This window comes from Lepisosteus oculatus, chromosome 9 (assembly GCF_040954835.1).
Source record: "Lepisosteus oculatus isolate fLepOcu1 chromosome 9, fLepOcu1.hap2, whole genome shotgun sequence".
Lineage (NCBI taxonomy): Eukaryota > Metazoa > Chordata > Actinopteri > Semionotiformes > Lepisosteidae > Lepisosteus > Lepisosteus oculatus.
In genome coordinates, this window is record NC_090704.1 from 26,197,639 (window position 1) to 26,215,808 (window position 18,170).

General features: G+C 40.2%; 2 protein-coding genes across 5 annotated transcripts in view; one reads left to right on the forward strand and one right to left on the reverse strand.

Moving 5' to 3' along the window:
- The window catches only part of LOC102688387 (acyl-CoA-binding domain-containing protein 6), a 69,620-nt gene extending 67,010 nt beyond the window's left edge, over positions 1 to 2,610 (forward strand). For all 3 annotated transcript variants that reach the window (XM_069194298.1, XM_069194297.1, XM_069194299.1), the window contains one exon: positions 1,771 to 2,610. In XM_069194298.1, the coding sequence (XP_069050399.1) occupies positions 1,771 to 1,925 (155 nt within the window). In that variant the 3' untranslated portion in view covers positions 1,926 to 2,610. The remainder of the gene's footprint in view (positions 1 to 1,770) is intronic.
- Positions 2,611 to 9,508: 6,898 nt separating this feature from the next.
- The window catches only part of lhx4 (LIM homeobox 4), a 52,242-nt gene continuing 43,580 nt past the window's right edge, over positions 9,509 to 18,170 (reverse strand). For both annotated transcript variants that reach the window (XM_015356424.2, XM_006635031.3), the window contains exons 4-6: positions 15,722 to 15,876; positions 14,669 to 14,840; positions 9,509 to 12,414 (exon numbers count right to left, since the gene is read on the reverse strand). In XM_015356424.2, the coding sequence (XP_015211910.1) occupies positions 12,029 to 12,414; positions 14,669 to 14,840; positions 15,722 to 15,876 (713 nt within the window). In that variant the 3' untranslated portion in view covers positions 9,509 to 12,028. The remainder of the gene's footprint in view (positions 12,415 to 14,668; positions 14,841 to 15,721; positions 15,877 to 18,170) is intronic.

An 18,170-nucleotide genomic window follows, 5' to 3' on the forward strand; every position in this document is an offset into this window, starting at 1 on the left:
GCATTTCTGACTGTTATCATTTACTGTGCTGTAAGTGGTCATGAAATGTCAGGTCTGGCATGAGTAATGGCAGTAATTTATTTAGACCAAAAAAAAATACAAAATACAAAAACATTGTATTGGAATTGTATTAACAGGACATTTTTATGGAATACGTTCTTGAATTGGAATCTAAGCACAAAGTATAGGCATTTACTATTTGTTGCCATTCCTGAGTTTTAAACCCAAGAGAAATTAGAACTTTCTCCGTTGAGTTTTAGACATTTGGTTTCGGCAGTTTTGGTTTCTCCTAGACACTCACAACACAGATACTGTGTTTTCTTTCCAAAAAAGGAAATAGTTCATATGATAGTTCCATCATTTTTACATAATAGTGAACAAGTTTCAACAGTTAACAGGTTTCTGTGCAAGTTAACCAGATGTGGCTGTGAAAAACCAATCACTTACAGTTTGCACCAACTGAGATTCAGGTGGAACACTGTACTGTGTGAGATAGATACAATAGCATACTTGAGCCTTAATGAGAGCTGTATTTTAGTTGCTACCTAATTCTTGTCTCATTCATTTTGGGAGGAGCATTGGTGTAATGTCTCTTGACGATGATTAAATAAACATGTCTGTAATTTCTTTTATATGCATACTGGGACTGAGGGGCACATAATCAATTACACCTGCGCACATGCAGGCAGATATAAAGCCATATGTCACAAAGCTGCTCTATAGCACACAGACAGACACCACTCATTCCTGACGAGCTTAATGACATAGCAGCTGTAGCTCAGAGTGTCGAGTCTAGAGGTGACATTTGCGAACATGCTATGCAGGGTTCCGGTGACTTACTTATGTTATTTGAGGGTTCCGCCCCTCTGTTAATGATGTTTAATTACGATCAATCAAAAAGAGGTGGGTGTGAAATATGCCCCCCGTGCATACACAGTGAAGCACACACGCACGTGCGGATCGCAGGGTGGGCTTGGGACTGCGTGGCTGTGCCCTCTCTGCCCAGATTCTTATCATCCATCAGCTGCCTGGGTCCTCCGTCTCTCCTGATCAGAGTGTGTCTGTGGGGGGGTGGGTGAACTGCAATAATCACCAGACCTCCCAGAGGAAATCAAGCTGTTCTCGTTCCCCAGAGTCACATGACCCTGTAGGGAGGCGGTCCCTGTGTCCTCTGAGCCCTTCATCCAGAGGAGCCATCTGGCCCTCCAGCGGGCTGCTGCCTGGGCCAGGCACCAATGGGCCCCTCTGCTGGGAGGGGAAAATGACTAATAAACATAAGCGATGAACTCCAGGAGACAAATAGTAGAGAATGAAAATTCATTTTCACCTCTCTTTGCACGGGGCCACTGTGCTAGAAAATGATTAATTGAGGGTTTACTGCATGCCATAAATTCTACTGTTAGAACAGTCCCCTAGAGATTTCTTGAACTAGAGTCAAATCAAAGGGCCCGATGCACCCTAGTCTGTATTGCTAAACCATGAGCCTCTCTTGCCATTCAGTATTTATCCATTTGCATTCCTCCTGACACGATACTAGCAGCAAAGGAAAAGTCGTCTTAAAGAGAAAGTGAGACACAAAGCCTGAGAGGTCCCTCTACAGTACACAAAAGAATTCACGTTCTCATTCAGGACCTGTCTGACCTCTATAGAAAGATGTGGCCGAAGTGTGGCCTCTGTGCTTTTGCTTTTGTTCTTGGTCTGTCACAAGTGTTAACAGGCTCTCCTCCTTTGTGTCGTTTTTGGGTGCCCCCACTCCCCCCTCCCCCCCAGCCTCCGCATGCGAGTTTGCAGATATAGTGGAGCTCCTGCTCCAAGCCGGAGCCGACCCGTCAATCAAGGACAGGGAGGGATCTCTGCCGGAAGAGGTGACCGATTCCAAGGATATTTCTTCTCTGCTGCGTCAGTACGCCACCTCCAAAGGCTAGGGAAGGCATGAGCAGAGAGCAGCGCGCACCATATCGGCAATACAGTCTGCATCCTGTACAGCTTAACATTCCATGGAATGCATTAACTATTAAACCAGTGATAAGTAAACCATTTAATGGCTTCGATATTTGTTCAAGGATCCCATCAGACAAGACCCATATGTCTGGCTCTCACCATGCTGTGGTTGAGAGAGAGTAAGCCAGCTCTGATGGTTTTAGAGAAGCTATTTAAAACACTTTCATTTCATTGTTTGATGTCTTTGGCTGAAAGACCCATATCCATCTGCCCTGTATGATCAGGGGTTCCCAAAACTGTTGTCCCAGGATCCTGCTGGTGTCCTCTTAGATGTTTCAGAGAACAAAAAAAAACATTCTTCACTAGAAATCAAACAAATATAATCAACACTTACTCAATAATCAGTCAACATCCTGGATATGACGATAATGTCTTGACTGAGTGTTGAGAATGTTACAAATGTTGCGGTGCTGTTTTTGAGCATTATATTATATCATTTTATATCCAGGAGGGTCTTTTCAGCCAGAAGATTTTGTAAACTCATAAACCCCTACAATAGATTGCACTCTAAAATTGTGTCCAATTCATTCCTGTCATCACATTACTGGGAAGTAACTGGTTTCTGCATTGTTTGTTTCCAACAATAAAACAATAGTGTTTTAATGTGCAGTGTACTGTTTCATGAATTGTGATTTTATTCGTGGATGTTTTTTTTTTAATTGTTTACAGACAAAAGGTGCGGAATTGTTTTGATCACAAAGAAACTTGCAGGATGGTTTCAAAGTTGCATGAAGGGCAGATTGAAACCTGTAATTTAGAGATCAAAAGCTATAAAGAGGAAGATGATATTCTAAGAAAAACCAATGGTTATACACTGTACATATATTTTTACAAGGTTTAATCTCATGTTTTCCAAAATTGCTTGAAGAGCATTTTTCGTCCAGAATAGTTTGGTCGGTAACTCCAACTCTTCTTCATCTGAGCACCATGTGGCCATCAGCATCGTTTGTGATATCTGATTTTACAGGTCAGTTTGTTAACAGTGGAGATAGTCTTTGCCAGCCCTACAGGTCTCTTCTTGAGTGCTTTTCTGTTTTCTGAGCCCACACTAGTTTTTAATTTAAATTATGTAATTTTATCATTTACAAATAATACCAAAGCATTTGTTGCATTTTTAATTCCTCTTGTGTTATACATCAATCTAAATCCAAGGGATTTTTATACACAATTGTAAAGTTTAATTGTTAACACTGATAGTTTGTTTTTGCTTTCAGAAAACAAAATGCAGTGCAAGACTAATACAGAATATTCTAGTCTTTGGGGTTCTGTTACAGTTTGTCAGTTTGTACCTTTGTGTGTGTTGCTGACAGTTGTATATATGATCTTGAGTCCTTGAAATTAAAACCTCAAACCACAGAATGTAATAACTGTGGCAGAGATGCATTTTTGGAAGATGGGGTGTAGTAAGTGCAGGTTTGCATTTCCAGAATATGTTTCAACTGTTAATGCATCTCAAGTGTATTATTAATTTTCATATACAGCATGCATTTTAAATCACTCTGCCCTCATATTTCATATGGTTAAAAGTCAGAAATTACCAAATTGACAGGAACTGATTAGGTTAAATGGATAGTGTTTTACTTTAAAGTCTTAAAGTACAATATGTTAGAAAGACAGCTTAAAATACTAGTTATCTGCCCCGCGGGGGCTCTGTGGCTAAGGATCTGCGCCTGTGGCTGGAAGGTTGCCGGTTCGTATCCTGCAGCCGGCAGAGGAATCCTACTCCGTTGGGCCCCTGAGCAAGGCCCTTAACTCCGTCTGCTCCAGGGACACCGTATAAATGGCTGACCCTGCGCTCTGTCCCCAAGCTTCTCTCCCTGTCTGTGTGTCTCATGAAGAGCAAATTGGTGTATGCGAAAAAGACAAATTCCCTCTGTTGCTACTTTTTTGACTTGTGAAGTTCTATAAATAATTCTGAATTATTCTCTAATTATATTCCAACAGGCAGAAATGCAACTAAACTATCTCAACCATCCCTTGCTGGTTTAAACTGGAGTTGATTGAATAAGAACTTTTTTCTCTGAATCTCTTGGTTATATTGTAAATGGCTGGTATTCCATGTTGTCAGTCTTCTAGAGTGTTATTAAATAAACCAGAATTAGTGCAACACTTTCTGTATCCAGAACAACTTGCTTTCGAGTCATTTTGAGATGGAAAATATCTTAGTTTGTCTTTAAGTCATCCACACATTGAGGAAATGTGAAGAGTTTCAAAATGAAGGAGTTTCAGCTTTTCTTGCTCTGTCTGCCACAGCTAGTTTCAGTTTAATAGAAAAGGTTCCTGCTATTGCTTCATGCTGTTTGTACTGGAATGCTTGATTCAAATTGCTTAATGTGGGAACTTGAAAGCCATGATTCCTCTTGGAATGGAAGCCTGATCGTGTTATAATCATGTAAAAATAATTTATTGTATGGTGTGTACTTGTGTGTTTATCAACGCATGATTTCCTACCTGTTTTTACTGTCATGCTTTACTCAGCTCTCACACAATCCAAACACATACCATACTGGCAGGCTACTGTAATTAGCAACGGAAAAAATGGCTGTGGTGCGAGTGTGTGTGTTTGTGTCTGTGTGTGTCCTGTGATAACCTTGTGTCAGTTCAACTAGCACAACTAGCTTGTGCTAGTTGCTAGCCAGAATAGGTTCTAGCTCCCTTGCAGTTCTGTATTGGATAAAGCAGTTAGAAAATAGATTAGATGAATTAATTCAAGTACGTTACTGTCAGGTCTACAGTCCATGCATTTGTATGCTTTGATGTGTTATCATGGGTTTTGGATTATGCTTGGCTGCAATTTGGTGTGGTATCAACGTTCTGATAATTATAGAAGATTGTGCTCTTCCACTGCTCTGAGGCTGCAGGCTATATGCTTGTTTTTCTTGGCTCCATCTCTAGATGATCCTGTGTGTTATTTTTTATACAACGTCTTATACAAATCATATGGTTCCACTCTGTAGTTAAAGGCCTTTTTTTCCTCTCTTTCATCGTTTTGTGCTTTTGGCTATGGGGTCAGTGACAGTCTTTCTGAAGTGTATGGGTGTGGGAGTGTACAACACCTTGAAGTGTGGCAGAACATGATTCTGTATAGATATAGCAGCCCACACCGTCACACTGAGACCTCCATCTGTGACTGTTCTCTGCACAAGGGATGGTGGGAGATCTTCACACCTGCATGCCTGCTGGAGCTGAACTGGTCAGTGTCACACATGTGCTGTACTCAACAATACTCAAATAGCTTTCTCCTTTGCTTCTTCGGTAACCAAAAATGAGATCTGACAAATTATATCCTTGCTTCTGGCTGCTGTTTCTGCAGCATGTGACATGCTTCACTAAGGGCCTGTTCTACCATGCTTCATCAATTCATGTGTGTCTAATACATGGTGGGCATTTGAGATGATGCTTGCCAATCGCAAATAAACTTATCATTAAGTTGAGTGTTGACGTCATGCTCACATCCATATGACAGGTCAGAAGCTTTGGTACTGAGTTACTCTGGTCACATTCAGACTACTTTTAGTAATTTCACAAATACTAGTTCTTAGCTTTTTTATCTTAGAGCTGAAATTTCTGCATCTTTTGCAATCTCCGTTTCAGCCTCTACCACAAACCAGAACAAGAGAATCAGAGTAGCAGTAGTTGTCCACTGTTGTCCACGGGCCTTAAAGAAGCACATCCAGATTGTATTCCAACCTAATGCTATTTTGTGTCCTCGACACATGCCCCCCCATAAACATACTGTACATATGATGTCACTTAAGGTATGTCTGGATGTTTTCCAAATAGCCAACACATGGGCTTCCTCCCAAATCTGCTTTGTTTCCTGAAGTCCATCCGATCAGCCCCCTCAGCAAATGAAATTTAAATCTGTATCTGCTCTTAACTACAGATTGATAAAGTAGCTAATGGCATATTTGACCAAACAATGAGGCCATAATCCTTCCACCCAAATCTCCTTTAAAATGAGGCATTAGACAGTGTTAAAAAAAGAAGACTTGTGACTTTGTGCTGTCACACTGCTGCAGCAGGCACAAATGAGTTGCATCAGGTTAAGTTGTAGTGCCCAGTAATGTAACATTTGTGACCCCTCTTTTTAAAAATTGATTTCTAAATCCTCCTCGGCCACAGCAGCTCAGTGACAGCAGTTTCTCTTGGCCTGCCCGCACAATTGTGACACTAAGCCCATTATGTTTCCATTATGGGCTGCAGTTTTCCTGAGCTTTCACTCTTGACACTGCATCTGAAGTGGGTCCCATATTGCTTAGCATGCTTTATTTAGCGTTTATGCATTTTACAAGTCGCCTTCCCTGGCTCTGTAACACCATTAAAGCCAGATGGCCAGCTGTTTGTCGCAAGGCTGGATTGGTACAATGCTTGGTTCGAACAAATGGTTTATTATTGGCATGCTAGCCCAAACCTTAAGCCACTGGCAGATGAAAAACCCCTTGTGTCGTGGGTGTTGAAAAAAAAATTCCCCTTATGTTTGTAAGGTATGTCCCTGACCTATACCTTTCATACTTATCTAAAATGTCATCTTTCTGTCCAAAACCTGTCTTGTTTTAGATTGTATGAATTCATTCGCCTTACTTTGCCAAGCTCTAAAAGAGAGCTTTAAAAAAGGTGCAGGCACCATTTTTTTTAAATGCTGCAGCCATAAAGTTAGCATGTGTGCATCAAAAAAGCATCCAGGTGAAGAAATTCGCCCTTTAAAAGATGATGCTTACTTTGGGAAAGTAGGTCACATATTGAGGTTGTTCGAGATGGAATTCATGCTTCGGAGGTCCTGAAATGAACAGAAATTTTCGCTGAGCAGATGTCCCAGTGGGGCTTTTAAACTTTAGTTTGATCCATTTTCTGTCCTCACAGAAGAAATTTTAAATGGTCGCTTTTGGAAAGTTTGTAATAAAACCCCTTTGATTGATGAAAATTGCTGCTCGTGCTCATGCTTCCTCATCATGGCAAACGCAAACGGCGCAGGATTTTATAGATTTATATTTATACCCATGGCGTAAGTGCCGTGTAAATTATCATAACTGTCTTTATTGCTGTTTATCTTTGTAGTGTACACTATTAAATGTTGTCCATTAATGGGTGCAGTGTGTCCAATCAATGCCATGACAAAAATTGCAGCAATATTTAGGTTTGTTCTTAGAGAAAACTTGTGGTGTTCTGCGAGATTAATTGAAAATGAAATCAAACATCTCTCTGTACAGGCAGAGCCTCTGTATGGCTGTGATTCTGTAGAAGCCTCTCCGTTTCTACGTGCAAATATCGGGATTGTTCATCACACATCTGTTCATTAAAGAATAGTACAAAATAAAAGCCATAGTCAGGTTTTCCCAATGTATTTACTGTCGTCATCATCAGTGCACTCTTTATCATGTGTTATGATATTGCGTTTGTTTCCTCCCTAAATTATTGAGGAAATTCTTGCATTTATTCATGAGAAGCTGTACTGTAAATTCCCAGGAAGTAAGTGCTTTGCTTGCATCATTGCATCAATCAATAATTGAACTTTCTGCAATCTTCATGTAATTGGCTTATCTTCTTATTGCAATGCAACAAGCCTCTGATTTTCCTAGAGACAACTGTGGTCGTACATTCTTAGAACTTTAAAGTCACCTCTCTTGTAATTGGCATTTTCTTTAGGTACAGCAGTACAAGGCAGATGGCAGCACAGGCAACCTCATCCTTTGAAAGGCTGCTGGCTAAGTAAATGACCAGCTCAAGATCAGTTCACTTCTCAGCGGAGGTGAATAGTTTAGGTTAATATCTAAATTAGGTGGCAGATCTGTATTTTCTTATAGTGAGAGACGCCTGATTTTAGTGAAGGTAAAGGGTGAGCAGTTCAGGTAAGGATAACATCAGACAGGAGGTAAAAAAGACACTTTTTGTTTTGTGACTCTTCATAAAGTAATTCAATAAAGAAAGGTTTGGGCTTCCAAATGGTTCCATCAGAAAATACAGTGATTACAGGGCTTCCAAATCTGTGGTATAAAAAGGTAAATAATGACTGATTCCAAATTTTAAAAGATGTTAAGTTTGTTTCTTCAAATTTCATCCTACATCTTGAATTGCTGTTACATGAATATTACAGCGATGGCAGAACTACTGTATTGGCTTTTTTGCATTTTATAGCCATATTCAGGATAAAACCATTAAAGTTAAGCATGTTTTTGGTTTCTTATTCCCTTTGAGCGAAACCTTTGAAGAGTCATTGCCATCATAAGGCTTTCTTATTAAACGGTATCAGTGGATCTCTTTGTTTCAATATTTTTTTGAGCAAGACTTTTTGTTTTGCTGTTAAGCTGTACAGACTCTCGATTCTGTGACAGCACAGCGTATTTATCCACATTTCACAAAGCAGCTTAAAATTAGTTAACAAAGAGGGGATAAAAAGGGTTTGGTCTAGTACAATATTACAATCTGCTGCAGTCTTTAGTAGCCTTGGGATCAGTGTCCTCAACCCACCACATGTGCGCATCCTCTTTTAAAGCTACAGCAAAACACAAGAAGCAGCATATATTTCATACAGAGCAGCTGTCGGAACAGAGACTGCAATGGTCCATAGACCATTAAAAACTGTTTTTTTGTTTTTTTCCTGTAGTAAGGTCAGCACATTTTTATCCAGCGCAATAAAGGCTTCCCAGATTTGATATGCGGTTTTATAACATGGTTTAAAGCACTTTTAGTGGTACTTTGCAAAAACACATTTATTTTAGCTTTTCTTCCTTAAGTGCATTCGTAGAAAACACAAGCTAATGCACTGACCTGTGATGAGCTGAGGATCCTACCCCTAGCTTTAATGTGCAGTACATAGCTGTAATGCCACTGTGGAACGTGCTGATGTTCTGACTACCTGATTGTATGCACGAAGGACAATGGGAAAACGAGCTCACACATAAATCTGACATTAACCATCAAGTTACAGTTGAATCAACAATACATAAAATGAACACTGTAATTGTGATTGGAGCTTTCTAGATATACTGTAGAAAGCACAAGCCCCAGAAAGTACAAAGGAAGATCTAATCAAATGGGAACATAGTCTGTTTCAATTGTTATTTCATGCATACTGTATATAAATTGTAGGGCTGAGAGGAACTAATTGCACATGCACATAAGGTATATATTATTGGCTAGATTTTTTTGTTTTATTAGTTTAATTTAAATCCAAATACCTTTTGGGATAAATGTCCCAAAGCAACTTACATCTGCACCCACATATACAGCTGCGCGTTTTACCAGAGCAATGTGGATAATTGTACCTTGCTCACAGGTACAACAGGAGCAAAACTGGGATTTGACCAAGCGAGCACTGCTCCATCCTGCCCAATTAATTGTTCATTTATCGTCAACCGCATCAAAGATACAGACATGCGTCTCTCAAGCTGGTATGTTTTTGAGTCTTCATTTTCTTGTAGCAGTGAATGGTTGAATCGATATGAAACCTACCATGACCACCCAGGAAGAAATAATGCAGAATTAGGCATGAAAATCCAAAGACATGTCAACTTTATTTTTTATATAGATTTCACTGTACACAGTTCATGCCAACGGACAGAAGGCATATACAAATAGACTCACTGCTTTCTTTTTTTTCCCTCAAAGACACATGGCAATAAATAGCGCTCATGAAACAAGACTCCACTTTTGAAACTGTACAAAATTTACAACAATTAAGACTCCAAAGTTTTGAGGCAACAGACAGTATTTTCTCTTTTTTAAATATATATATATTATTGGATTTGGGGTATTTTATTGTCTTACAATACCCTGTCTGTCCATCCCAGGCATGGCTCACAGAGCGTGCGTTACAAAACGTGTTATTGAGGTGCCGCCATCACCCTTTTCCAGTTCACTACAGCTTACTTTGGTTTATTAGGACCTTCCTATGTCATAACATTTGAGCCACTAATGTTTTAGCCCCACACTGCAGTTAAATGACCCTTCATAGAAGCAAATATGCATCAGCTCACCGTGGTGTTGTGCTTGCTGCTCAAAGATTTCTCCCTTTTTTTTCCAGGAATGTTTTTGTGGTTTTGGCTATGTGATAAGTGACACAGTATACAGAGTGTATCACACCATCTGCCTGAAAAAAACCCATATGTAACACATACTGTAGAAACCTATGTCATATACAATAGTTGATTCAAATACATTAAAATGGGCTTTTCCAGTTTAGGCCTTTGTAAAGCCAAGTCTAAACTTCTAGCTTGCTTAAATCGGCCTTTTTAACTGTCATGTATTGCCTGGAATTTTGAGACCTTACTCTTGAAATGACTTTTTTAAGACCTGGAAAACAACTGAAAAGGCTCAAAATGAAGCAAAAGGTATGCCATGGGAGTCACTGTGCCAGCTCTCAGGCAGATACAGTTCGAACCGGTGCCAGCTGTTGATATGGGTACGCAGGCCTGCTGGGTGTGGTCTTTCTAAAGTAGGGCTGTCAAACTCAGCCTAGTTTCTTTTTGTTCTTTATTCCATCTGAGCTCTGTGTGTCTCATTACTTAACTTCATAATTGTAACATTTCTATGCTGGCTCCAAAGTGTTTATAGGTAACTGTAATTAAGTGAATGTTTTAATTTAACAACTGCCAAAGACCTTAAGAAATATCCTATATGTGTCTAAGCAAGGAAATAATTCGAAAAAAAATGTTAAATTAACATCTGGGGTTGGAACAAAAACCAGAAGACACTGGGAGGTCTAGTTTAGCTCATTAGTTGTTCAGCACAGTTTTGGCAAATCCATGAGTGGCAAATCCATGTCCACTGGTTTCTGTTTGATTTTAGGCTGTACTGTGAAGCAGAGTTATCATGGTTGCAGTACGTTTTTAAAGCAGTAGCAGGTGCCAAATGACCACTGTACATTCACCACAGTGAAACAGCCATTACCAGATCTTCAGGCTTGTGGTATCAACTGACAATCAGAAATGAGCCGATTTGAACATTTTAGAAATCACAGCACTGGATGCATGTCCCTGCAAACAACAAAACAGTCACAGCTAAAATTCCAATTGAAATGTTAACTACTGTGATGCCACCCCATCGATCTTTCCTAATCTTAGGAGTGACCAGAGGAACAACCTTTGCCATTACACTAGCCCTGTTCGAAACATCAGGAAGCCTTAACAAGGTTGGAGTTTCACCATTACCATGTACGGTGTTTTATCTCAAGTGTTTTCTGTCTTTTTCCATAATTACTTTAGTTTCAGCGAAAAGTTGAATGTCAAACAACCCAATAACTCTGAACTAAAAACAGAACATCTGACCCAATTCTTGTTCTGGACCTTGGAATGTAATAAGTGTTTCAATTTGACCATACAGCTTTATGTGTTGTACAGGAGTATCTTTAGTCCTTTAAAAACACTTATAATTGGGGAAAATTAACTCCTGTGGAGCTCACTACTTCTTCTCTTAATCTAGTGATCTAAAGTTATTGCTTAGATGGCTACAATTCCATCTTGTTTCCTACAAAAAGCATTCATCCCCTCACTAGGTGTTTTCATGCATTTAGTAAGAGCTATGTATGGTATATGTGCAAAAGAATTAAGGTAAAGTGCAAAATAAATGCTTTAACAGAGGCAGTCAGGCTTTTGACATTCAATTTTCTTCTGGAAAAACCTCCCACGAAAGACTCAGCTGGGAATTTTGGCACACCTAGGAACACTAAAATAATTCTCCGGTCAGATTTTAAACAGAACTGAGAAATAAGAGTCAAAAAGACTGACAAGGAAGAGAAAATAAATAAATGATGAGATGGATGTGAAGATGTGAAGCGTTGTCCTTCGATGACGTCATCCCAAAACCGCAGTGCTGGACGATCTTTCTTCTTCTAAGGGCCCGGGCTCAGACTGTCCACCTGAAAAGAGTGACATCCCTGCTCTTCGCCAGCTGCCCATCCACCCAGCAGTCGCTCTGTCCCCAACCAAAGTTCCTTTGGATGTGAAGCTCTTCAAATGCTCCCTTTAAAAATAGCTCTGTAGAAAGGTAAAAAGCTGCTCGCCATGTGATTGTGCCCGGCTGGGCCAGTCTAAAACTGGGAGTGATCCATCTCGTCCAGCCAGGAGGCTGGGCTGGTGGGGAAGTCTGGGTAGCCAGCACTGCTGCCGGTGGACAGGTCAGAGGTGGGCCCCCCTGTCATGGCTCTCAGCGCCTGGCTCACCCCCTGCCCACCCTGTGCCATGATGCTGTCCATGGAGAAGCCCAGATTATTGAGCAGGGGCGTGTGGGCAGGCAGAGAGACGATGGAGGAGGGCGACTGGGGGACACCGTAGGGGCTGTTGGCTCGCAAGTCGTGGAAGGGCTGTCCCGTGCCGTCCAGAGAGAAGCTGCCGTTCAGCAGGTTCCCATTGCCCACATCTCCCATGCTGCCGTAGAGCCCGTTGGAGTGGCCCAGGTCCGACAGTATCTGATCCTCTGCGGGGAGAGGGAGTACAACATCAGGAAAGGGCCTTTTTAACAATTGACACTCTCTTGCCATATCAGTAGCGTAAATCTATGGATCCTAAACAGTTCCTTGAAGCTGGATAAAGCAGGTTTTCTCAAGTTTAAGGTTGAAAGCAGAGAGCCTGAATCTTCTGAAAGTATCAGACTACTAAGTGATGTTGTAGACGCAGACTCTGGGATTCAAACACAAAATGTATGAATAATATTGTGGGTAGTTTATTACCTCTTTGACAGTGGAAAAGATTGGTAAAAAAAAATTTTGCCCTTTTTTACATGCCATAAAAACACACTGATTGTTTTTTATGAATACATTAAATATATGTACTTAATGTGGAAATTAAAATATCATATTTTATAGCAATATTATGGCAACACATTATTTCAAAGAACTGTATAATTCCAACTTCTTTGGCTTCTCAAGCACTTTACAAAATAGATTTTCAAAACCATGAAAAATATACAAGAAAAAAATACAAATTAAAACTGCATGAAATATACAAAGATCACTTCATTAGCCATGTACAATTTCTTGTATTAGAAATTTGTATTTTTCGCATACCCAAACTTGCTCTCCATGAGACACACAGACAGGGAGAGAAGCTTGGGGTCAGAGTGCAGGGTCAGCCATTTATACAGCACCCCTGGAGCAGTTGGGGTTCAGGGCCTTGCTCAGGGGCCCAATGGAGTAGGATTCCTCTGCCAGCTGCAGGATCTGAATCTGCAGCAACCTTCCAGCCACAGGGGCAGATCCTTAGCCACAGCCACCCACCGCCAAGTCAATAATTTAGAGAAAAGATGACAAATATCTAATACTTAATATTATAAGTATGTATTATATCAATATGAATGTTAGTATATACATATTGATTGTATTTATTCCAGTTATCCAGGCTCTTGTACAAGACTGATGACCTATGAAGTGGGTTGCAGCAGATTTTTTTTTTTTTACAATTTCTTAAAGTGATTTCTCTTCAGTTCTTCTAGCTATTAAAAAGATTCAGAATCATAATGGTGTTTGACAGGTTGTGCTAAATGGTGTCACCTGGACTACACAATTGTAAGAAGCTGTAGGCTAAGACCTCAAATGTTTTCTATTTTATAATTACAATTCGTAATACAGTAAATATACTTTTTGAGGGCAAAGCATAAAGGTATAACATTTTTGAGAACACTGTAATGCCATTAAGATCAAGAGCCCCACCTTGTTAAATTCCCTGGCATGGAGATGATACGTAACACAATATAAAGCACAAAATAGAATTGGCACAAACACATCAGGCCTGATCACAATGCTCATGCACGCGTCTAAGAGAAGAAAACTAGACCAATCCCTTACATGTGGGACTGCTGATTTTGATCAGATTCTGTATATTGCTGTAAAATGTATTTACTCTAGCTGTCAGTACATTTTTACACTTAAAAGTTCAATGAGAGAAAATTGCCTTCCAAAGTTAAATGAGTCAAAACTGACTGATTTCCCTGCTGTGGACACAGAGCACTCTCTCAAGTCCGGTGTGGTGTGAGGCTGAGCCACTAAACTAAACCACTTGCCTGTCAAGTGCTGAGAGCTGCCCTGGATATCAAAAAGAACTGCGAGCACTCTCTAGCTAATTGACTAAAAAGCTTTACCTGCTTTAATAGAGTTTGTGTGCCCTGTTTCCTTTCTCATAAAAAACATTCTTAAAGAGACTTGTGTTTTACGAGATTCCAAAACGTGCTTGCAAACACAAAATAAACATGGCCATTCCAAAACGTCTCCAGGGTCTTCACATACTGTAGCCTCTGCTGCATTATCGCCTATTTAGGGGAATCTACACAACAGGAAGCAAGGCAGAATTCAGATCAGGTGTCAGGAGGAGGATGTCCAGGGATGTACTAGGCACTGCTTAGTTTTCTTTAATGCTTATAGAAACTCTGTTTTAACTTGATATAATCTGTTAAATTTACAAAAAAAAATAATAGGGGAGACTGTGTTTCAAGGAATCTTCATTTTAAAAACATTTTTGTTTTAAAAAAGGCAAATATCTTGCTTAAAAATCGGTACAAATGGTTGAGCTCATTAGGTGCTTTCTTTCTGTATAATATTAGAAAATGGACTACAGTCCACTACACCTTACTCTTATGTTTGCTACAAAAATCTAAGAAAATCTATGAAACCTTGAAGGGAAAAATGGGAAGTGAAACCAGAATCGTAGGTGTGAGGACGTGTTTTTTTCCTCCTGACCTCTGAAGCTGAGCTCGCTGTCGCTGAGCCCCCCGTCCTCCGCTGAGCTCTCCTTCTCGGGCTTGCTTCCCCCGCGGCTCCGCTTCACGTTCTTGTAGAACTGTCCCCAGCGGTGCCGCCCCGCGTCCTTCTTTAGTCGCTTCTCTTTCGCTCGCCGGTTCTGGAACCACACCTGAGGCAAGAGCGACACCGCGCTGCGTCAGCCCGTCCGGCCCGCCATATCATGTGATCGCTAGGGCGTTTTACTGACCAGAACAATAAAATGGATTGGCAGATGTAAACTGGGAAATCCAGATGAATGGAAACTACACGTTAGAGACACGGGGGCTGAAGAGCTATGGGTGTTCACGGATGAAGAACGTTTCTGCTTGTTACATTTTCTAAACCAGAAAAGGAAAAGAACTGTATGTTCAGCCCTGTCATGTTAAATTGCAGCAGCCACGAAAAGGACATAATCTATAAGTGACACAACCACTTAACGGAGCAAAAATAAAACTACCAAGCAGCTCAGTCCATGTGCATCATGCATTCGCGTCTTTAAACCCCAAGCACTGAAAACAGCACACTTCCGCTGTACTTCGGTGCTCTTTTTAATATAAGGGGCTCTTCCTTTACAATGCATTCTCTGCTTGCTACTTCTAGTAAAGACAGACGATCAAAGGTGATGAATCGTTTCTTCAATTGGAGACATCAAGTTATTAAAAGAGTACAACGAGTCAAACGTGTTTCCATTTGCCGCTATATTAAAGCGTGCACTTTGCTTTGTCGTGACTAACTGTGGTTGGTATTGAGCTTATCATACTTCTTTATACTGCATTGTGTTTGTACTAAGACTTAATTTCCTTTCCTTTGCATCGATTTCACCTTAGTATCTAACTGTACAGATTAAAGGTATATCTATGTCAGAAGGTTAACCCCAGGTGAGAAAACCCCAAGCAAGGTGACAGAGATTAAGTCCCCGTTTTCTTGGAAGCAAAGGTGGTTAGAAGCCTAATCCCGCATTACCAGTTGACGTTCGGTAAATTCAGTGACTGGAAATCCACCCCCACTCACCTGAACCACTCTCATGTCCAGCCCTGTCTCCGAGGACAGCTGTTCTCGCACGTGGCGCGCCGGTTTCGGAGAGTTCTTGTAGGCATTCTTCAGCGTCTCCAGCTGCTTGGCGGTGATGGTCGTCCGTGGTCTCTTGGCTCCCGCCTCTGAATCATCTGCGTTAGAAACAGGGGTTCTTACCGGGGTAACCTCTACTCAGGGCTCTGGGGATACCCACTTTTCTGCAGTACAAAGGCTGAGCTGTTACGTGCTCCGGAATTCCAACCAGACTCCCTGCTGCACTGTCACCCAACGAGATAGCGGTGAGTGCAGAAACAGTTTTTCAATGATAACTGCTCCAAATTTGACCTGGTCTGGAATTCTGCAGATTGTACCTATCCCACAAAACATGCTTGTTGAACACACAAGACCTGCAGTTATTTTAATTCTCCAATGGCGCTGATGTCTAAATGTTTTGCAGGGCGTTATATCACATACAGTATGAGGGAAACTGCAGTTAAATAATACATAAAGACATATTGTAAATAAACATGGGCAATGTAAGTTGTTGATCTGCATCCAGAAAATAAAGTGAAACTTAATATTTCAGTGGTCTAAAACATCTGGCCATTTTTGGCCCAAACAGGTTTAGTTACATTAAAAATGAACAATTCTACCAGTTTCCTAAAGTAGGAACAGCTGGGTCTACTTTTATTAATAAAAGGAAAATCAGTTTTACTATCGTTTGCTTTGTGATACATATACAAAAGTAATAAAACTTTTTCAGAGATAATCATTGACTTTTGATCATTAGCAAGTCTTAAACTTTAACAAAGTGAGAGGATATCCTTTGCTTTAAAACTGTATGAATGTATTTTTTAAAATGAAAGTCACTGAAACGGCAATAATTCTGATGATCTAAATGGTAAAGCTGATCTAAAACGTACATAAATGATGTGGAACCATACAATTAATAAGTATACTGTTACATAAGTCCTTTGGGTGTCCATGAAATCGTAAAGTCTAGAATTAAGATGAGCAAAGGTTTCATTTAAAAAAAAAGAGGCTCCCGCAAATATTTCCACATAAATTCTTATTCCAGATTAACCTTCAGGCTTCTGTTAGAAAAAGAACACTATTTTATCCCAGTTATCTAGTGACTAAGAGGAGCAAAGCCTGAGAGTGCCAACCTACAGTAGGTCTGTTGAGAGGATTAGCACTGTATTAACCACTATGTTTTGGTCTGTCAGTTTCCCTATCTGCATGGGTTGCAAGACTCAATAGTTATTGGGAATCTACCATTCCTTCACTTAACAGAATCAATGAGAGGAGGATAGAAATCTCAATAAATAAGGAACCAAGGCTTTCAGCATGAAATCCATGAAGCGGTCAGTTAAGCTTCAGAGCTAATTACTGAGAGACTGGAGACCCCTGAGGGTTTTTTCATTGATGAAGGGGTCAAGTGCATTTCCTGCATTTTCTCTCTCTAATGAAATTGTCACCTTCTGCCGGCTAAAACCATTGTTCATATTTTAGTTCTGATTCTAAAATCTTAGAATAGGGGTGTTCAGTTCTAGTCCCGGTGGGCTGGGTGTGTTTGTGGGCTCATTCCAGCTCAGCCTCCTAATGAGCTAAACCGTCTTGTTTACACAAGCTTAACTGGACCAACTTAATAGCAACTCCCAGCTGCTCAGGTACAGCTGCTTGAAAGACACTTTGAAAACCCACAGACTTGTTGGCCATCCAGGACAAGGATACACTTGTCTTAAAAAGTGTGGATTAATCTAATTTGTGTCACCAAAGCATCTCAGTGCTGAGAATAATGAGGGTTGATCACACTACTACAGTCACAGCACCATTTTTAATGGTAACATTTTAAATCAGGCAAATAATTTACATCCATTACTCTAAAAATATCAGATTGTGTCATTAACCTGGCAGGAACTGATATTTAACTTTACTCTTATAAACAAAGTCATTATAATTTTGAAGGTTCTGTTTAATTTTCTACAAAGTAGTAATAATGTATTCGTGATTGTGAGGTATAATAATGTATTATCACTATTCCAGCAGGCAAACAAACCAACTGAACAAGGTTCTTTATTTGTTCAAAAGCATCTTAAGGAGGTTTTATAGTGAACAGATGATGAGTATTGCATGTTTACTGCTCACTGGTGTTTAGCACCAATTTTCTTTTCTGCAATGCTGAATTTACACATTAAAGTCCTTCATTTTAATGGTATTCCTGTCTTGCTCAAAGTGCCCCAGTGAGTAATATGGTCACCCTAGGTTGAACACTTTGCTTATCAAGCAAAATCGTGGCTTCCTAGTCTTAACCCTCAAGGTCTGCAACACAGCAAGCTTTTTTATGTTTGTACCTTATAAACATACATACAACTAGGAGAAGAGTTTAAGTGGTCCAATTACAATCCAGTTTGTACCTTTTAGCTGTTGACAATTTAAAGGGAAC